We start from the raw sequence: 24132 nt of genomic DNA, 5'->3' as shown, positions 1-24132 counted from the left end.
TACAAGTCATACAATATACATAAACATGTCACTGTATACGGATTTTTTATCTGTCTCAACAATGAAATTAAAAACCAAAAACCAAAAACCAAAAACCCAAAGAATAACTGTAAAACTTAGTATCTAATATTAAAATAATCACGTCGAACTATTACAATATAACAGGAACCAGTATTTTTTTTCCAATTATAACAATTATAATATATTATTCGTAGTATGGGTGCAAATAGCCAAATGGTTTAGCGTGAAGTACACCCCCCCCCCCCCTGATATAATTCCAGGCCCTCTACATATATTATATTTCAATACAATAATTTTAAAAATCATTTACCAATAATCAATAATCAATAATCAATAAATAATAATCAATAAGTAATAATCAATAAAAATCATTAATTAGTTGAAATATAATGATTTAATGAATATTAAATTAACAAAAAAAAAATAAGACAGTTTGATCGGTTGAGTTTACGTGTTTTTCAGGTCAAAAATACGAACTCATATACCGGTGAAATTCATAATATATTTTTTTGAAGTAAAAAAGAACATCGATGGAATTTACATGTCATTAATCCTACCCTAAAATTAACTACCTATAAATCGTAGCGCAATGTATAGTAATAATAATTTAATGGCAATATGATAATAATATGAGTAACCAAGCCGTGACGAAAACGTTTGCGCGGAATTGAATTGAATCTCGACTCTTGTGATCATACCATATTGTTTGTGTCATGTTAATACCCACAGTCGTAAGTTTTATTAGTTCATAGTTGTTGTAACCACGATTTATGACTATCTTGAACCGCGATTGTGACTATTTTACCAATGGTAAATTCAGGGCTTGCAAACGTTATATTTGACAAACAACGATTGAAATTTGTAAACGCAATTATAACGGAATGCAGTAATCGAAAATAATTAAATACGACAAAACCAATATATCGATTAAAAAATATATCATTAAACAAAACATAACGCAAAACGCAATTCATAGAATATCATTGAACAAAAAACAACGCAAAATGAAATATTTTAAAATCTATTTGTTTAAAAGGTCTATTGGTTTCGTAAAAACATTTATTTCATGCAAACAATTTAAGAACTGATTATATTATACTCCGTATCCGGGCCATTACCCACCCACATACGTTATTATTTTTAAATTTAATAGGTATTAACATTATTTTAAATAACAATAAGCGCAAAACTCGTATATCGTTTTAGTTCTAAATTATGATAAACGCAAATATTGTGTAACGTTCTAATTGTAAATAACATAAAACGAAATTTTTTAGATAACACAATACCTAAAGTTCATAATATAATACACAATGTTGAAATTTAACTTCACAACTTAATAGGTAGGTATGTGACATCTGAAATTATTAAAGTTGGTAATTAAAAAATGTAGGTACCCGATTTATTAATAATTCAAATTCAATATTTATTAATAATTTTAAGCATGCATGTTTTGTGATTGATATAATATGTATATATACATTTTAATATATTACAAAAAAGTACTTGTAAAGTATTCTGATAGACAGTATTCAAAATACAAATGACACCAATTATTTAAATATCTTCGTCTTCTGAATACATTTGAAAAGTATTCTTAACAACTGGTAGTGGGAGACGAGAGTTATAATTGCCGGTTAATGTAGGAAATATTTACTCCAGTTGATTATTTTTGTTTACGGTCATTATTAAAATATTGATATTAAAAAAAAAACATGGTTAGTGGAGGTCGCTCTGCTATACAGTAGATCACGAGTGGGTCACTGTAATGGATATTGTTAAATTTGAATTCAATGAAATAAGTAATATCACTGTATACGATTCTATTATTATTAATACAGTAGTCAGCAAGTTGAATTAATATTATTTGCATATTATCATATTCCATTATTTGTACCTAGGTAATAATATACATGACTAATCACATGGTTAAATTACATGGAAGTCACATGGTACATAAGAAATTTAAAGTACCCACGAATAATATTTTTAATTTACAACAAAATATGTAATTTTGTCCAGATTTGAACATAACATAACTATGAAAAAAAACTGTGTTTTCATATTGTGTAGAATATCTTTTAATAAGAAACAATGCAGTTATTCAAACGTTGCTTGAAATAGATTTTAAAATAGATTTTTATCGTTAAGTCTCATCTTACAAATCAAAAGGGATATCAAATATTTTAATCGCACTTAAGTATATCTGAAAGTCTAATCTAGTACAAGTACCTACTTATATCTATATTGTAATAAAAATGAAAAGATGTATGTTGGTAACCGCATAAATCGAGAACAGCTGGACCTTGCTAATTTTTATTTCAATGTTCGTAATAATTTGAATAAGGTTATTACGGAAAACAAACCTAGAAGAGTTGCTCGGAAAATTGGAAAATTTGGGAAATAATTGAAAGGCCTTTTTACGATGACATTTATCTATACAAATGGTTGCCATTGGTTGCATATTATAATATAGTATCAGTCATAGATATTAATAAATACATAGATAGGACATGCCTATGACTAGTACACACCGTATCACGGTGAACGAAGAGTCAACTAGTTATCGTAATGGTTATATTTTGCGGTATTAAAACTGGTTATACGATAAAGACAAATTTTTATCAGCTATTTTTTGAATTAAATAATTAATTTATATATTATGGTTGTTTTATTATTATTATTATTATTGACCATTGTGTTTACCTATTATTTTGTCTGTGTTTTTAATTTATTATTAAAAGTACAAATTAAAATAATATATAAATATTTATATTGTGGTTTCACTTATAACGGTTTGTTGCGATACCGCATTTTAATTACATGTAACCACTTTGGTTATTACAATTCTCTTCGATCACACTTAAATACATGGTATGTCTCACCCTTGTATATAATATTATCTATATGATAATAGAAGATAGCAGATTAGTATTGTTTTACCAGGTAAACATTATAATTTATAATATTTTAATATTTGGTAATTGTATTTTTAACAAGAATTGGTGTATCCAAGGATAATACACTCAAAAACTACTGAACCGCTTTCAATTCCATAAGATTTAAAGGGTGTTTATAGCTTATTTTTTCTATACTTAGTTGGTTAAAAGACAGCATATATGAATATATTCATTAATTTTTTTTCATCACAAGAAAAAAGAATATTTTTTTTTGTTAATTTATTTGGTTACTATTATACATTGTATATATTACATTATGATACATACATTTTTTTACAAATTTATTTAAAAAGAATAAAACATATCTCTGGCATGTCGGTCTGCAACGCTGTTTGGGTCAGCTAGTCAAATATAAAATTCATTAAGGGTCCTGGTGCCAGTTTTTCAAATTTTCCACAATTCTATAAAATTTGAAAATTCAATTTTATATTTTAGTTGCTACCTCAATTATAAGACTTCTCCACTAATCTACTACCCGATAACTATTTAGGGGTGGTTGATAGGGTGTATTATATCGAAAAAATTACTTTACGGGAATAACTTTACTCTCAAGCCCATATAGAATTGTCGGATTTTGATGACTATTTTTTTATCTGAAAGAAGAAGACTTCCTACTGCCCGCAACGATCTCTGATTTTGTATTTTATTTTAAATAATAGTATAAAATAATTTATAAAAAAAGCTAAAAATTGTCTTTTTTTAAAGACTTATAATTAAGTTTGAGATGAAAATATCGAAAAAAAGAGTTCGATGTGGGCTGTAGAATATTCTCCTCTATTAATAAAAAAAAAATTATCAAATTTGGTTAACTCTACAGGGCAGGATCATTATTCCCGTAAACCGTGTTTTTGAGGACAAAATCACATTGGCACCGGGCGCCTTAAGAAAGTTTTGAGCATATAATATTCTCTAAGATACTAAATTATTTACCCATAATGAACAGTTGAATATTTCTAACAAACAAACATATTTAGGCGTGTTAAATGTATAGTGCTGTAGTGGCCTAGATTTTAAAACGTACTATTATTAATTACCGAAAGGAGTTCGATTGATCAAATAATCGCATAATCGCATTCCAAAGAGGAAATAGTGAAATACTTTAATATCATGTATCAAGGGACTTTTAATGATAACGGAAAAAAATCGACAGGACATGTATTATATCTAAAGTTACGAAAAAAGAAAATGTCTGTTGTTAATAATATATTTAATTATGACCTCGTGCATGGTCACGCATGTTGTGTTACCGATTTGTGCATTTCAGGCGCTTTTTTTTTTTACTTTTTGAACTCGTAAGACTTGTCTGTCAAAAAGAATAATTTTGTTTTTAGTATGACAGTGCAATATTAATAAAGTCGACCTAATGTTGTAGTCTGGGAGTTATATTTCTTAGGGTCGGGTATTTTTTCCGGAATTGTTCATCGGAGATTTTTCCGCGTATTTTTATTCCGAAATTCACTGCATCTATATCATGGTTCAGTGCACATTATACCGTAAAATTATGTATAGTAATCTTAACAATATACCGACTTAAATTGATTACTTAAAACAAATACAGGCATACAGCTACTGATATTTACCGTATTTATCACAGGCAATATAAAATAGTTATAGAGCTTAAATAAAAATTAGATAATTAAATTTTTTTCCAAAAAAAAATAAGAAATGCCTATTGTGAGGGTTTTAACGGTTTATTGATATTTTAGGAAACAATTGAATAATTCATTTCGTGGCGGCTATTACAAGTTTTTTTTTTGGGGGGGGGGGGGGGCTAAGCCAAGTTGCGCTTATGATGAGTCGTAGGTATTTATAAAATATTGAATTATACATGTAGGTGAACATAGAACATAAAAAACTTAATTTTAATTGATTATCTAACATAAACCCAACAATAATTTGTCTCCTACAATACACCATTTTAGGCAATAATTAACATGATTTTTGAAATAAAATATTTTGATTATAATTTCTTGGAATATTATCAATAAGTAAGGTATACCTACTCAAATAAATTCTATATTAAATATATCATAGCATAATACGTATAACGAATAACGATATGTACCTAGTTGGCTGAACGTAGACGTAGCACAGGTATCTGCAGGTTCGTCGAAGGATTGTTAAATGGCAAAATCGAATGTCCCAAATTTCCGTCCCTAATATGTATTAAAGTACCTTCCTGTCTCGGCGCCCAACACGTTTCACTGCGCTTTTTTATGTCCATAATGCTGACTCATGCCAATGCCAACTACTTAGTCAATGGGCAACTTAGGAGATGAATATGACGAACGATAATGTAGACTTAAACTTCCAAACTTAAACTAATGTACAAATACTTATAATAGTACCTATCGTTATTCGTTACTATTCGAATAATGTTTTTAAATGTTATATTATAATATTGTTAGTGTTAATACAACACAATATAATGCACCACCTGTTGTCGGTTCATTGTAAATTATACACACATGTTTTGTGCAAAGCCTACAATAAAAATAAAAATAAATAACACAATTTGACAATACCAATCGTAAGGGCCGGCTGCCGATAGTCTTTGTACTCCCGCCCGGACACCAATTATTGCCTTTTTACCACCACCACCCACGTACTATCACCTAGAAATCCAGAAAAATGACGGAACGATGTCCGTGGTACTGCTTTGAATATTAGTGGTCTGGTTGGCCGGGCAAATAATATCGAATATATAATAATATATGTTGTGCAAAAATGTGTGTTGTGTTGGAGTTTGTTTGCGTGTGTCTGTGTCTGTACTTGAAACTAGAAATACAAAATATACGTTAAATACTAAATACACGTATTTTAGTAGGTTGTTGTACAATAGTAATTCTTATAAAGAATAATAAATACGGCCCTTCTTTAGGAATTAGGGTATACAGACGTTCCAGGGTTTCCGATAGCTGTGGACCATCCAAAATATATCGTTTTGTGTGCTTATAAGGGTTCGGTGCTTCAACAAGCGTGTCCTCTGCCGTATTTTACGGCTTATAATAATAATAATAATAATATATTGTATAGTAATAGTATATTATTATTATATTGTATTGGCATACTATACAGCTGTTATAATAGAGGTATTGTTATACCAATATCCGGTAGATCACGTACGTATCTTTTGTTAAACACCATTTTACACTTTAAGTACAAAGTAAAATATTTATTACTAGCGAAGTAAAACATACAAATGTCCAATTGAAAAATAATAAAATAATAATATTATTCTACAATGTACGTATCATTATGCTGCAGCATTTAATAATATTATAAATAACATGCCTTAATAAATATTGGCCGATCACCATGTTTAATGTAGATTTTTTTGGAAAATGTCGGCGAATCTGTATAATATTGTGACCTGCGTGAATTATTATATTATATTATTATTATTATATTCACTGTTAATGTGTACCACAACTATGACGGCAGGCCCTGCATGTCTGCATGGAGGGGCAATGAAAACAAATTATAAAATATATATATAAATATGTACATAGTGTTATATTTATATTAATTTTTAAGTTTATAAATAATGATTACATCCATGGATGCTATAATAATATACTTCAAAAGAATCTCACTCATGTAGGCACGCTTGTTTTAATTCGATAAAACCATTAACTCTAATAACATAGATTAAAAAAAAGGACAATGATGGGAGGAGTTTGAACCCCCCCAAGCCAATATCTTTGCTTACGGCCTGACTCGCAACTATATAGAATAATATCAATAATTTTACGATCGCTGTTTGCTCTTAGAACATATTATTTTAATACACGATAGGTGCAATACAGTCGGATGAAGTCACGTACAGCAACCCTAGTTTTTATGCATACCCCCTTGTTTTGCCATTTACGTTTTGTTTTCCCACCTTGCCCTATAGCTGCTGTTAGTAGGTGGGTCACATAAATAATGTATGTATAGAAAAACGACTACCCAGCTGTACACCAGAGGTGGCCAGTGATAAGAGTGTCGTGAGCCACACACAGTTTAATTAAAAATATGTAGGAACCAAGACTCGAGATCAGGAAAAAGACGGTTCCTGATTGTCGTAAATGAGACAGTAAGACATTGAATGCAATACATTTCGCTGTATCTGAAAATATATAATAACCTGAATTAATGATGGGTAAATTTAGTAAGGGATAATTTTTTCTTCGTATAATACCACTGACCTGTTTTTACATGTTAGCAAAATCAATATTTCGTGTTGTAGGATAATCCGAGAGCCCCTGTCATATATGAACAATATGATAATATGTTGGGGTTAACAAAACATTAGATTGGATCAATAGCGCCCATGGCCGTATCTGAGGCTGGGTCTTGACTTCGATTTTCAAATATTAAATATAAAAAGAAAAATGTTTATGAATTTCCAACTTAAAATAATTTACAAATTTTCGCGAATTACACAGAGCAGACTATACCAAAATCCGAAGCTCAACGTGTATTAAATATTAAAAAATGTTTTTACCTAAATGTTTTATGATAGATCAATTCACTCTAGTATCAAAACTAACATCACACTATTGAAACTAAGTACGACAATTTGCTATGTCATGCGTGTGTAAGACGGAGAAAACAAATTTATGGGTAGCGTCCTCTTACATACGCCCGACTTATAGAGCTGTTTGTATAAAATATAATATATAATATATATTATTTGATTGATATTTTCAAACTTATATACATTTTTATAGTATTTATTTTTCTCACTTAAAACGATAAAAAATATATTTTTTTTTTATTCAGTTACTATATTTCCTACATGTAATAATGACATATTATTTTTTTATTTAAATTAATTTTTTTTTTTATAAATTGCTATATTAACTTGAAATCGTAAGTATTGTTATGGTTTTTGGACTTTGGAGGAACGATACTTAAATTTACGTAGTAAAACTTCTAATAAATGATCGTGTTCTGTTTTAATGGACCACCCACTACCGCTCCTATTTTAGTTGGGGGTTTTCAAATCTGTTGTTTAACACAGTGATGTGGAAGGACAAAACACAGATTTGAATAGTTTAATATCTGAAAGTAAGTTGTGGTTCCGGTCTTGGTGAATATTTACCTGTCATTTATCAGATATTTAGCAGTATAAATGTATAATAGATATTATAGTATAATTGTACGACCGTAATGATATGTTATTTATCTTAATAACTCGAGCCGCATACACTTTCCCGTAATAAAATAAAATATTAATATAATACATACAATAATAAGAGGAAGTATGGACAATTTTCCGGTAGGTAGCACGGGGATAGTCGAATTGCACTTATTACCTAAAAAGAAATGGTCAAATTGCACTTGAATTCAAAAAAAGTAATGGCCGAACTAAAAAAAAAAGGAGTTAAAATTTAAGGTCACTATAGAGTAAAGACGTTTACGTTTATTATTATAATAATATTTGACGATATAAAAGCTACCTACAATGACTAACGGGAAATCCACCTCTCTACTTAGTATAAATATAATAGATACTAGCTAATCCTGTGAGTGACGAATTAAATAGCAACGGACTTACACAATCTTGATCTCCGATAAATAAACGTTTTTAACACAGTTATTTAGGGTGTTATTACCGAGTATAAACTACATGTCTATAATTTATTAAATCCAATCACTGATAACTATTTTATTACATAAAAGGGTCCTTTGGCGGAAAATGGAAACGCCGCCAGTAACGTAGTTAATTGCCTTATACCTACTACTCCTTAGAAATTGTAGTGCTGCTGCCCCTTTATTAATAATGCGTACATATATAATTGGGCACCCAGGAATTGTGCCACAATTCACTTATTTTCAAAAAGGTATACGGTAATTAAGCCACCTTAATTTTACATTTATAACAGGTAAACCTGTGATTGGGCCACTATTTTAAACGAATTTTTATCATATAAATTGCCTATTACAAATTTAAATTTCCTTATGCTCGTTAGAATCTGTTTATGTTGACAGAACTTTCAAATACCTACTATGCAAAGCATTTTTATCAATTATTTTCTGTTCATGGCTATAAAGATAATGCACATGTTCCTTTAGTATTTTGTCTACTTCAAGACAAGCAAAAATATACTACTATAAAAACATCAAAATCAATTATCCTTTATTGCTTTGACCGTGGTTTACAAGTTACTGTTGGTATAGGTACATGTGGTTTGGAAATATATCATTTTGAAATCGAGAAGAAATTGGTAATTGCTTTTAAATGGATTTGTGATAGATGCCACAGAACAATAAATTAACATTATCATTATTCATTGTGGCGGTGCTATTTCCCCACCGGTGTATTTTTATGAATTAGAAAAAAATAATAATTAGTTAATAAACGTTATACATTCGTATATTTCCGGGTACTCTTTAAAAATATAGATTTCATTTGTGGCCCAAACGCCGAGTAGTAAAATTTAAATAAATATTTTATACGGAGCAGGTAGATAAAAATAATGTGGCACAATTACCGACCACCCCTATGATAATGACAATTGACAGTAGTAAGGATGCAGTAAAGTGTGTTACTTGTATTGTCAAGTATTTTGCGTAGTGTATGAAACACAATTTTTTTAATGGTGATAAATACATTTTTATTTTCGTTCAATTTATTTTCTAGTGATATATTATCGAATATTGGTTTCAAATAGCAGTTGAACCTAATGTTTATTCAAAAATAACAGAAAGTAATACGTATAACAAACGAGTTATAACCAAGGCTGGGCAAGTTAATGATTTTATTTAACTCAGTTAAGTTAAGTTAATATGCACCAATAACAAAAAGTTAAAAGTTAAAAGTTAATTTAACTATAGGTTAACTCAGTTAAGTTAAAAGTTAATACACACTTTTTGTTAACTTTTTATTAAGTTAAAAAAAAGTTAATTTGTTTATACAATGCTAACATACTTAATTTTTTTCCAACCCAAAACTAACTTATAGACTATAGTGTTTATATCTTATACAGTGTTTCCATATTAGTTAAATTCGAATTATATACATTTTTTACTTTAAACAATTCACGGTAAATGTTTTTTGGCATGAAACGAAATATACTGAAGTAGTGAATTATGATATAATTAAAAACAAAATAAATTAACTTAACTTACTTCTTGAAATGAAAAATTAACTCGTTAATTTCACGTTAATTAAAAAAGAAATTTAGTAAGTTAACAGTTAAGTTAATGAAAAGCCAAAATTAACTAGTTAAGTTAAAAAGTTAATATAAAATTAACTTATTAACTTAACTTAACTTTAACTTTTTAACTCGTTAATGCCCAGCCTTGGTTATAACTAAGGAATATATCATAATAAAAAAATCAAAACATATCAATCATATTATATAGGTTCTTATTTATATAAAAAAATTGTAAAAAAATTAATAATATTTAACTAAATTTGCCGACAATTTGGTCGCAAAATGTTTTTGTACTCGCTGAACATAAACGTTCCACTCGACTGATGTGTTGGGGGCATACGATAAGTATATCAATATGAGTAATAAGTGCCTAGTAAAAAGTAATAACAATAGTAGTAATTTAATGTGAAAAAATTGTATTGGCTAATTAATATTTAAATTAAAAAAGGAAAACAAATAACTTATATTATGTAAGCAAAAATATTCAATATTACGATGTCCCGGTTTGGTAATTTCAAAATCTGGCAACCCTAGTCTAGACATAATATTATACTAAAACGTTATCAAATAGTAGGTACTTATCGACAGTGTAAATTATTATAGAGGCATGCCAGGTTATAATATGACCTACGAAAATGTCATTTTGATTTGGTCGTCGTAAAAAAATGACTAATCTTGTTATTTTAGGCATTTGGTATCTAATAAACTTATTAACGGCGTATTTAATAGTGGCAAATAGAAACGTGGATGCCGTTTACATAAAGTAGATAATGTTAAACGTCGTCGAAAATCCATGAAAAATCCGAAAAAATTTAATATTACTAAAATATCTACTCATTCACAAAATTACGTAAAAATATGTATTAACTATAGCTTATTACTCATACCATTTACAATAACGTATATTTATTCTCATGAATAAAACGATATAATATCAATACTAATTGAATAATTATTTAGATAATATGTAATAATGCCGGTTATACTATTATAGTGAAGAGCTATTCAAACTGTGCATCGCGGCTCTCAATGTGCCGTAAACCAAAATAAATTATGTAGGTCATGTTTAATAGGTATAAATATTATTTATAAACATTAAAGCTATTATGGAAACGAAAATCAAACACACTACGCGACTATTTGAATTTTTATTTGTATTACTAAAGTCACTGTTATTATCATCCATATTGAACACATTATATCGACTAGTGTATTGTTTTAATTTTTACTAATAATTTAAAAGTCGTAAAAATATCGTGAACACACTAAGGAGCCGTGGGAAGAACGAGTTTGAATAACTCTGCTATATATTGGTCGTACGAGTACGGTTTTCGACGGCTTTGGAATTATCTTTATATTTTTGTGAATTCATTTACCAGTACAGTATAAAATAATAAAATAAAATATCTGTAGATAGTTACAATCGTCGTGGGGCGTATAAAACCTGTCCCAAACCTTTAAAAAGGGACGACGATAACTTATTATTACTGTGAGAAAATAAAAAAAACGACCCTTGTCCGACGCCGACGTGACAGCTGTTTTTTTTTCTTCTCAGACAAGCGATAAACAATATATTTTATTATATAGATAAGGTCAGTGTTATTATTATTATTATTATTATTATTATACACCCTCATAATGGGTTTTGTATACACACGAGGATAATAAATTGCCGTTGACATTGAAATATGCCGCAACAGGTTATACGCTACAGAAATAACCTATCCTAACCTGTAGAAAGACATCGACCCTACATGCAATGTTTAAAAGTGGTTCTACAGTCGACGACCGGCTTTAATAATTGTGTGCATTTCTATTCAGGGTGGTTTTAAAAGCACTCGCACGCCGCATTTGTATCTTTAATATTGTTGTTTTTATTTAAAAATATAATTTATTTATTACACCTTTAATAATAAATATCTCATTTTTCTTTTTTAAATGAATGTTCCAAAAAATCAGAAATTGATTATATGCATAAATTATATAATACGTAATTATGGGCGAGCATGCTCAAAACTCCACCCTGTATAATAGTCATAACAATATCTGCTGGTTCAAAAGAAAACGAATGTTATCGAATAATCGATCGGCGCCATCAAGTCAGCTTGCCTCCAAAAACAACCGGGGGCCAGTAAATGTACATAAAGAAATATTTTTATCACCCATACTATACACAACTTCGTGTTTAATGTAAAAATGTTGTACGAAATCCGCAGCGTATGCTGAAAAAAATTCCTTGAAGTCAATCGCTGCAGACAACCATTATGTTTTGTCGAGTAGACATATCACAAAATGTTATAAAACAGTAATTACATACTGTGAAAATGGGGTCAAGTATAGGTTAGGTTAAGGTCCACCCTGCCATATAAAAGGCTTCGAGTGAACCTTGCCATTACGTAGGTCATTGTAATCCAGAGGTTCTCAAACTTTTTAACATTTTTAAATTTTTAAATCTTAGTCATCCTCAACATTACTAATGACATCGTGTTTGTTCGGTATCTTTGCGATAATTGTTAGTCTGACAGAACCTTGATATGTGAGACCCGTCACCGGTGAGATCAAACAACTAAGAGACACCCATAATAACAACGCTATAATTGTATATTATTTTAATATTTTTATGGGTGAAGTCGGATCACACAGCTAAAAATCGACGTTGGTTTATCCGATGTCAATAGTCTCAAAAACTCCTGATACGTTTTTAACAAATGTTATATCAATAGATTCCTCAAAAATTGGGAGGTTGAGACTAGCTAAGAGGGTGTTTATTACTTATTATTTCGCCCCGTTTATAGTTTGCACTCAAATATTTTTCTAGCTTCCGAAAAAAATAATATTCTTTTTAGGTTTATTTAAATATTTGCCATTGTTGACATAATTATATTATACTACTAATGATAATATAAAAATGTAGCGAATATATTGTTTTACAAATGTAATAAATTCATAAAAAAAAAAAAACAAACTCTTTGACGAGCAACGACGGGCTATGGCGTGATAAGGTTAGGTAAAGCGACAATAGCATATTTAGGTTTTTGTCTTAAGGGGGGGGGGATATGAATTTATCTAGTAGTCCCGACTTGACAGTTCTCTTAATACCCCTCCCCCCCCAAATATGCCCCTGCGAGGTGAGAGTGTAATGGCGGCAAAGTATAGGCTGACAGAATTGTTTTCGCTCAGAATTTCATTGTTTTTATTACGCAAATATGGCTAATGGTTCATTATTGAATTCAAAGATTGTTTCATTCTCAGTTTACATAATCAGGTTTTAACTGTTGCTTTTTTAAAAATCCATTAATTATTTTAAGTGTGTCGCCATATTTGTGGATCCAACTTATGGTGTCGTCGTAACAAAAAGAAGGTTGATACGCACTGCTCTATAGGACCAACTAAAGTATTACAATATAATTATAATGATTTTATAAAAAGAAAAAAAATCATCTATAATAATTTTCATTAATTTAATCATAATTTTTATATATTTATTAATAATAAACAGAATATGAACAACACAATTATCTTTATAAAACTAAACATTATGTAAAACAACTAAGATGTGAATATATCAAACAATTTGTTATTGTGAACAGACTGCTATACATTTGTACTAACGTTATACTAAACTAACGTTTAACTAACTTACGTTATACTAAATATTAGCCGATTTTTTTTTTAATTTTTAGGATAACCGATAAAGACCATACGCCAATGGGAGGATTTGGAGGGCTTCAGCCCCCCCAGAATTTCTCAAAGCCCCTATACATTATTAAAAAAAGACTAGGACTGAAGCCCCCTTAACCTAAGGGTCTATAGTTACGCATATGAGTGGGATACGTGCGTATTAAAATATTTTGCAGTTTATTATACGCTTTTGTCTATTTATATATTTTCTTGTCATTTAAGAAATATTCACTTTGACTATACAGTCATTTTAAGTTGTTTTAGCAATGTCTACATTCCCTAGCCGAATTAGCCATTGTCACTAATGACTTATGACTAATGACTAGTCATTACTGATAATGACTAATTTCTATATATTTTATCTCGGTATGTTATTCGTCATTAGGTTGGTATGTAAGGATATTAAATTATACCGATACAAATATCATGTTTATTTAAAATCAAAAGTTATTTTATTTTTACTTAATTCCAACGGAATCGTTTATTCGTCTTTGTTGAGATAAATATTATTCCTCAACCTTTAACCCACACACACATACACACGCGTGCGCGAACACACACACACACACACACACACACATATATTATATTCTGTGTAAGTAAACGACCCGAAGGTCTGTTCTGAAGTCGTATACGATGAATATACGAAATCAAATTTACGATCTCCAAATTCCAATGCGTCGGCGGGTATCTTCACACAGTACCTATATTATATTATATATACAATATTATATGTGGACCTTTTGAAAACGTGCACTTTCCACCCTCGACCACGCCACTACTCAATGGGTATGGGTAAAATACGACCGTGAGAGACCCTTGTCAAGGCACCGGGGTGACATGTTTATTGCACCGTATCTTATACAATATTATATTGTACAAATACAGGGACGGAGGTGCGGCGACGGTCGGTATGCCTGTATAATATATTATATTATATAACTATTCGAACCGTTCACGTCGATGTATATCTCGACGAGACGATGAAACTGGCAAGAAACCCAGGGAATATAATATAGTTTACCGAGAATTTCACAATAGAATTGTTGTGGCGGTTAGGGGATTGGTTGCAGGGTAGGTTTACCTCTATTTATTTTCAATACCTGAACACGCATATACGTGCTAAAACCACGTCCTCAAATACAGAGTTTTGTATATATATATGTATAGTATAATATGTACAACAGCCAATATTATATGCACATCGATAAATACTACCATATTTTAAGCAACGTTAAATTATCTGTACAAGATAATCATGAAAACGCGTTGCTATTATATTATAAATGTAATATAATTATATGTATATAATAATATGCATACTAATGTACTAATAAAACGCGAAGACCATTATTTTTGTCCGTGGGGTATAGGAAAGCACAGTATTGTACTTACTACCACCCGACGGCCAATTTCGTGGTCGCCAGCTATATATCTATAGACTACCTATATGTATGTCTATAGCACGATTTAAGGTAGTATGGTTGCCCAACGACCCATTATAAAAATGTTAACACGCGGCATACGATTTAAATCCAAACGTCATGTGATTTACGACTGTTAAGTATCGGTTAAAATGAAAACTAATACACATTGTTATGTTGTACTTATATAAAATAAAAAAATATATATAGTGATCGTATTAAATTATAAATTATAATATACATAGTCTACTAGAAGTGTACCAGCAGCAATATTTAAATCGTATACCGTCTTGTCATAGCTCGTAGGGCAAACATACTTATTTTAAATAGTGGTTTACGGTCATAGTTTTATGCCGCAAGCGGCAGGCCAACAGTCATGGCACCCGTATCGAATCAACATTTAAATTTTAACAACGACATCACATCGTGATTTTAACCATATTATTATTATTATACCTATTTGTGAATTTTCGTTTTCTAATCAAATTTGAAGTCCGTTTGTGTTGTAGGTTAAAGCGGTGTATGTAACAGTGGTTTTCAATCTTGTTGGGTGCACGGCTCCTTTTGATTTTGAAATCAAATATACGGATCCCATACGATAATTTAAAAAAAAAAACAAATTTACATTATTTAATTGACGAATTAAAATATTTCTTTGATGACAAAATCTGTCACACAAACACACACACACGCGCGCGCGCGTGTCATGCAAATGTGGGACGGCTTTCGAAGCAAAAATAAAAACTATTTAATAATAATATAATGGGTACAGGCATAATAATACGACAGTGATAGTCAACACGGACAAGACAATCAAGATTAATGATGATATTAGGATGACTAAAGTAATTTATATATAACCTATTAACGTGGAACTTTGTTTTAAATTTTCAATCCATAGCTATAAAACTTGAACATTTTATAGATTTTTAACGTCAAAATAATTATTACATTTTAAATTTAATAAATTTTGTTAAAATTCGAACTTTAAATGCTTATAAAAAAAAATGATGCAAATGTATTTTTAATATTTTTCAACTGCTATATCAGGAGCTTTGTATTAATTTTTACACTTTTTGGCCCAACAGATAAAACTTTATTGATATTTATAGAAAAAAAACTAAAAAAATTGAAAACTGACAATGTCCGTAAACAGCTCAAAAAGAGTCAAATTATTTTCAAAATTTTATCGTATATATAAAATGCTAATATAAACATTCAGTGAAAATTTCTAGTATCTACAGTCATTCGATTTTTAATTACAATAAAATAAGAAAAACGTTACATGAGAAATCGAGTGAATATCAAATGTTGTAAAAATATGAATTTCAAACGCTCATAAAAATTTAATTTTACTTTCTTGTAGATATATTTTTTTTTTTTTTAATAGATAGATAAACTTTTACGGAATCCTTAATGACATTTTCAAATCTTAGATATAAAAAGAATATTATCATAATTTTTTATGAATTTCTAACTCAAAATAATTTGGACATTTTTACGTATTTTGTCAGTATTTGAATTTTTGATCCTTATAAAAAAAAATTGTTACTAGGGATTTTTCATTTTTTTTATCTCTCTTTGAAACAATATACTAAGAGTCTTCTATTAAATTTTTAAGCTTTTTTAACAAACAAATAAAATTTTATTGATATTTAAAGAAAAAAACTAAAAAAAAATAGAAGCAGAAAATGTCCGTAAACAACTCAAAACAATTCAAAATATTTGGAAAAGGGTATAGTGTATAGAAAATGCTAACATAAACATTCAGTCAACATATCATGAACCAACGGTAATTTGTTTTAGAGTTAAACCAAAAACCAAAATCGATTTTCTTGTAAACAGATTTTGCGTAAAATTTTGCCGTTTTTCCTTAATTTTTCTTTTGTTTTTCACGTCGCTTTTGAAAACTACTGGAAAATTTTCACTTTTGACCCCCTCCCCAAAGTACCAACTAGAACTTTCACTTTCCTATCAGAAAATATAATGTTGAAGAAAATCCAAACTTTTTTGCTGTCCTAAAAGGCGATTACACGCACAAAAATAAAAAAAAAATAAAAAACACATCTTTGTAAAATCAATACATTCATCGCTTCACTCAAAATATAAAAGAATAAATATAATTATATAAATTAAAATATTATTGGTCATTATAAATATTATATTTAATAGGTAAAAATTATCTTCAAATATGAATTTATTTTCATAATTTATATTTTCTATATTCAGAAATAATTTAACGTAATATAATATTAAAAATATAAAAATGATTTTATAAATCATATTTTTGCAATATTTATTAATGTTTAATTCATTATAAGCAATTCTTGAAAGATATAAAAAACAAATCAGGGCGTGAAACCGCTTATGAAAAATTCGGTTACCGGTCTTAGAGGTTTTCAGAATTAGTGGTAATTGATTACCGGTTACCTCTAATTACCTCTAAAAATGTTGTTAACGGTTATCTGTTTGGAAGCGGTTTTAATTCTTCAAGATTACGGGTAGGTGGTAACCACTTCGGAAACGGTTTTTTCCATTTATGTTTTTTTTTAGAAAATTTAATTTACATAAAACAAATATCCACTTTATAAAATAGTTCAGGACAAGCTAAATTAAAAAAATTAATACTTATATCATATATGGCTATATTTTATAATTTGAAGGTATGGATAAATATAAATTTAAATTAAATAAGTAAATTACCCATAACCTTCGGTTGAAGGTATCTACAGTTGGTGTTTATTACCTATTTTCGCGGTTACAGACAGTATAACATCTTTAATCGAATATTACATTATTATTACATTCAATTTATTATGTTGTAAGTAAAATTAGTATTAAAAAAAAATAAAAATGTTTAAATATAAAAATCAAATATAGCCTAATATTAAATATTATTAAATATTATTAAATAATAAATTATTTATATTTATATTATTATATTAATTAAATATATTTATTAATAAATATTATTAAATATTATTATTATATATTATTAAATAAATCTAATATTAATTTTTTTGATATTTCTAGTTTTGCTGAAAGGTTTTTTAAATTGGTTGAATTCAATATAATTTAAATAGAGGTTTAATTTTTTTTTTTTAAGAAAATAATTAGCTTTAGACAGAATATTTAGTAAATAATTATAAAGTTTATATTTTATTATTTTTTTATGATTTTTAGTTATTTAATTGTTTAATTTTTAAATTTAAATAGCTTAAATAAAAAACATTATATTGGAGATATAAATGTAAAATCATTTTTTAAAAATATTTTTTAATAAATTTGTTTGTTTTTGCAGTTTTATACATAGAATTATAGTTATAACTTCGGAACTCAATTATGTCAAAATTATCGTAAATATTTGGAAAATCGCGGCGAGAATATTAAGCGAATTCGTTGTGTATAGCCAGACAAAACGATAACTGACGGGAAATCGACTCAACGAATTTAGACCCCAGTCTAAGGTACGCCAAATTCTAACTTCACCATCGTTCTCAGTATAGTTAACTACATGTCTACATCCCAGAACGAATGCGTTCGTTCGCGTTCGGCCGCATCGTTTACGTTCGTTCGTGTTTGGGCTCTAATGTAAACGCACCTTTATAAATTCGTCGCCCAATAACATCCGCCGGGACTACTCGTCGAACGCGGCGCTGCCAGCGGCGAACCGACGCAACGAAAAAAACAGCTGCGATTTCAACCCGGAGCCATTGGGACGCGGTCGTGGTTGGTACCGAGTCAGTCGTACGTTTTGCAGCCGTAGATAGCGGAAGTCCGGAGACCATTACCAGTGATAGCCGCGCAGTCGCCACATCAAAAGTCCACCTTACAGTCATACGAGTGTACAAGACGTCACGGAAGATGCCTGAAAGAGAACAACGTGCCGTGAGTGAATATTATTAATTTTATGTTATCGGTTTACAGTTTCCAATGTTATAATAATATACCTATTATTATTGTAACGGTTGTTATTGTAATGATGGCTTACGTTAATTAGATACCTACATTTTTAAACCAACAGCTCACCGCCAAAGTACTCATACCCAGCTTTCCGTCGGATTCTGAGTACCCAATTCACGACTTCAGTGATGATTTAGTTCCCGAAACTATAGCCCACATGAAAGTTATAAACGGCACTTATCACTATCTCGTGAAGTGGAAGGATGTCGAACAACTATCATACGTGCCATCTTCCTATGCAAACGAAAATATTCCACAAATGGTTATTACGTTTCATGAGGAGCGCTTGAGTGTTTATGGTGACTTTGTACAGTACTTTGTTTGAAACGCGTAACGTGGACAATTTGCACTATTGTAATATAATATATTAGGTACGGTAAATGATGTTATATCGGAAATTAACGTTATTTGTATACGAATGTGGAAATTATAGTTATTTTCTAGTGAATAACATTAGTAACCGTATGATTTTGAGAAATGTCAATTTGATTATAAAAAATAATGTCCAACGAACAATGATAAAGTGATCGCTAAACTAATTGTGGTAATAGGGTAAACCAATATTATTTCATAATAAATATTATATTTTTATTAAATATAATATCACTCACTCAACTTTACTATTTGCATCAGTGCTCATACATCATGCAACGTGCACGTATAAAACAATATTAATTAAATTTTATAAAAATTTAGATTAGACGGTTAACAGTTAATTATAAATTAACTCATGTATTAACTGCTTCTACTATTTTGGCAAAAATTACAAGGGTGCAAATAATTATTAAAGCAATTCAATTAGTAAGATAATTCTTTTTTTAATAAATCACTATTTTGTTTTACATCATCAATAATCTCATCTATATCTAAGCTATTCAAACAAATTTTTTCCACAGTCATAAGCATAAAAGCATCAAACTTTGATTCATTTAAAGTGCTTCTAAGCCTTGTTTTTATATTTTTAAGAATCGAAAAAGACCTTTCACATGCAACCTAAAATAAATAAAAGTTTAATATTTTATAATGCTTTTAGTGACCTAATTTAACACTTAAATGATTTATAAGTCAATATTTAGTTGTGTTAATGGAAGGGTTTGAAGACACTTGTAAGCCAAAGTTAATTTGCTATATGCATCATATTAAAGTTTATACGTTGTTAGTACATTGAAGCAATATACAGCACAATTTTTACATGATGATAATGTAGTACAAAATTTGTCTTCAGTTTCATCATGATCATTATTATCATAATTATTGTGTTTGTCACTATTATGCTGCATTATTGTTTGGTACGACTCAGATACTGATTTTTTTAAATACTTCCAATTAACAGCAAAACTTAATAGTTCTGACTTCAGATTTTCAGGTGTAATAACTCGATCAAGTTTTTTTTAGTTATAAGGCAAGATTGACAAAAGCTTCGTTTGATAGTTTAGAATTAATATTCTGAAAGTTTTGAGGTGAAAGCCAAGATAAATCAGTGTACATCTGAGAGTATGATATAAATCTCTTTTCCATATTTCTAACTACCCCATCCATTACAACATTGTACACTTCTACTTTGAATTTTAAATATCGATCGCTAATAGGGTCATCTTCAACCGATTCAAAATGTTTTTTTTTTTCTAATTCTTATTGATGGTAAACTAGTTTCTATTAATAAATCATAATTTTTGTCTTCAGTTTCTTCCAAAGTCTCTAATTTTATATTTGTATTTTCAATACATTTTGAATCAATAGTTTTCAATTCTTGGTCATTACATGATATTAATTTTAACTGTTCTAAAGCTCCATTCACCATTTGCTGGGATTTGTGTATATCCATACCACTAGTTAACATAGTCTAAATGATCACTCAACACAATATCAAATTTTTTAAGTAAGAAAAGTATTTCTAAAAAATGTCCATGGTCTAACGATGGGTCTTTTAAGGTATATGCAGTTTCGTGTAAGCTTCCTCTATAGCTTTTCCCTTTTCCTAATAAGTTTCACAATATTAATGACACGTTCAAGCACTTGACGTTTCTTTTTTACCATTTAATTTCTTGATTGACATCTAGTCATCTTAATTAAATAAATAAACATAATATTTTATGTTAATATTTATAATATTTTAATTATCATGAAATAGGTTAGAAGTAGCGATAGAATAAAGAAAATTTTCAATACACTAACCGTAAATTTCTAGCACGCTATACTATTTTTCTACATTGTATATAATATAGCGTCGCTATGTTAATCGCTACAATTAGCGCACTACTCCCGACCAATGAAAATAGCACCACGTAAACTGGTAAATTACCATTCTTTTATTAAGTCTTCAAGTATTGTACCATATTATGTACTAACCATTTTTCATCCGTAAGAAGTCACCAAACAGCAGTATACAGTAAAATATATATTTATTATATACCAAATACCTACCTACAAATTATTAAAATCATAGGAAGTTAATTTACAACTTTACTTTAGATAGTGACCCCTGTAATATCCGTATCATAGCCTATAGATAGCTATAAGATAGGTATATAGTACATAAATTATTTATTTTTTTTAATAAAAACTCATTAAAAATAATAATATTTTTCAGATAATGGCTGTATATTGTCAAGGAGACTTCACTACGTTCAGCAGTCTCCGATCTATATAAAAACTAAAATAAAAATGCACAGTCTATATTTATAATGTATCAATATAATATATTTTTATTTTCAGACATAGTATTATAACAATTTTAACATACAAATAATAATAATAATAATAAAAACACATTATCCGTTTTATTAATATGTTACTGTTAACTGATTTTTTTTCTTACATTTATAATTCTTATTTGTAATAATTAAAAATATTATCTACTAAATATACACGTATACAATTAGTGTACAAGGACATAGTAAAACCACGTATTGTAAATTACAATAATGAATTTTTATCTTTGAATAAATATTTTGACTGTTGCATAATGTTGTAAGTTTTTTTTTTTTAAATTCTGATAAAAATATTACCTTATGTTTTTATCAGAACATTTTTTAAATTGACTCATTATTATTATTACTACTTATTGTTACCTACATTAATCATTTGCCAAATGTAACAATATCAGTGAATTTTTTACTATAATACAATTGAGGAGGGATTTTATAAGTTACAACACTTTCTAGATGAATTTCAGAATTAAAATTCTGAGCTCATAATTATTATTGAGTTTATCTAGACAAATATAAATTGCGCCCAATACATTTCAGGTATAATTTTTATGTGTAATAAATTGCACCCACCAGACTATTAATAATATTATAAGTTATACTACTAGAATAATAACATTATCCAGTGTACACCAGGAGTAGGCGACTATCAAAGTCTAATAAAAAATGATTTTATGTGATTTGGTTAACATAAATTATATAATAAAAAATGTGGGTAAGTGGATGTCGCTCTGCTGTACAGTAGGTTACAAGTGGGTCACTGTATAATGGATGGTATTAAATTTGAATTCAATGATATAATATCATTGTATAAGAAAAACGATTCTGAGCGGAGACGGTATGTCAGTCTTGGTATAAGACATATTATATACTTATCTATGGTATTAAAAAAAAAATATTGACCTTAAGTAAGTACCTATAATAAATTCCAAATTAATCATATCACAATATCCATTAAGTAACGCGTCATACATCAACAACAAATCGTTGTACTATCATAGATATATAAAAGTATACTTTATAAGTTTCAATTACCCACGAATAATATTATACAATCACAACAAAACAACTAAAATAGTTATTCCAGGTTTTTTAATATGTAATTTCGTCCAAATTTGATCTTAAAATGACTATAAAAATGAAATGTGATTATGTATATTTTAGATTTTTTGGTAACAGAATTAACTACTTACGTGGAATCTTGTTTTAAATTTTCAATCCTTAGATATAAAAGTTGAACAGTTTATAGATTTTTAACTACGAAATAATTATTCAATTTTAAATTCGATCTTTAAATGCTTATAAAAAAAATTGTGCCTATGTATTTTTAATATTTTTCAACTGCTATTGTAACAATACATCAGGAGCATTGTATTAAATTTTTACACTTTTTGGCCCAACAGATAAAACTTTATTGATATTTAAAGAAAAAAAAAACTAAAAAATTTAAAACTTACAATGTCCGTAAACAGCTCAAAAAGAGTCAAATTATTTTCATAATTTTATCGTATATATAAAATATGAATATAAACATTTAGTGAAATTTTCAAGTATCTACAGTCATTCCTTTTTTAATTACAACAAAATAAGAAAATCGTTACGTAAGAAATCGAGTGAATATCAAATGTTGTAAAAATATGAAATTCAAACGCTCATAAAAATTTAATTTGAATTTCTTATAGACATTTTTTTTTTTTTTTATAAAGGTAGATCATCCTATAAGGAATCTTGTATTACATTTTAAAATCTTAGTTCTAAAAACAAAAATTTTTACGAATTATTAACTCAATATAATTAGATAATTTTCGTGATTTTTACATAATTTGTCAATTTTTGAACTTTAAATGCTAATAAAAAAAGTCTTATTGACATTCATAGAAAAAAAAAACTGATTAAATTGGAAACTGAAATTGTCGGTAAACAGCTCAAAACAAATCAAAATATTTTGAAAAATGTATCATGTGTAGAAAATGGAAATATAAACAACCAGTTAAAATTTCATGTATCTACAGTCATTCGTTTTAAAGTTACACCAAAAAACCAAAATCAATTTTCTCAAAAACAGATTTTGCGTAAAAATTCCCGTTTTTCCTTAATTTTTCTTTTGTTTTTCACGGCGCTTTTGAAAACTATTGAAAATTTCAAATTTTGATCACCCGAATGCACCAACTAGATTCACTTTCCCATCAAACAAGATACTGTTGAAGAAAATCGAAGCAGTTTACTG

The 24132-nt window shown here is 28.6% G+C and overlaps 1 protein-coding gene across 2 annotated transcripts in view; it reads left to right on the top strand.

Moving 5' to 3' along the window:
- Positions 1-21953, top strand: part of LOC100568564 (heterochromatin protein 1-like) — an 85716-nt gene extending 63763 nt beyond the window's left edge. Inside the window, exons 1-3 of one of the 2 annotated variants that reach the window (XM_003245170.4) lie at positions 18972-19122; positions 19259-19568; positions 21788-21953. In XM_003245170.4, coding sequence (XP_003245218.1) covers positions 19099-19122; positions 19259-19522 — 288 coding nt within the window. In that variant the 5' untranslated portion in view covers positions 18972-19098 and the 3' untranslated portion in view covers positions 19523-19568; positions 21788-21953. Of the gene's footprint in view, positions 1-18971; positions 19123-19258; positions 19569-21787 lie in introns of those variants that run through there. The other variant, XM_008185861.3, reaches the window with a different exon arrangement.
- The last annotated feature ends 2179 nt before the right edge of the window (positions 21954-24132 follow it).

This window comes from Acyrthosiphon pisum, chromosome X (genome assembly GCF_005508785.2).
Source record: "Acyrthosiphon pisum isolate AL4f chromosome X, pea_aphid_22Mar2018_4r6ur, whole genome shotgun sequence".
Lineage (NCBI taxonomy): Eukaryota > Metazoa > Arthropoda > Insecta > Hemiptera > Aphididae > Acyrthosiphon > Acyrthosiphon pisum.
The sequence above is the reverse complement of the archived record's forward strand: the minus strand, read 5'-3'. Positions and strand labels throughout refer to the sequence as shown.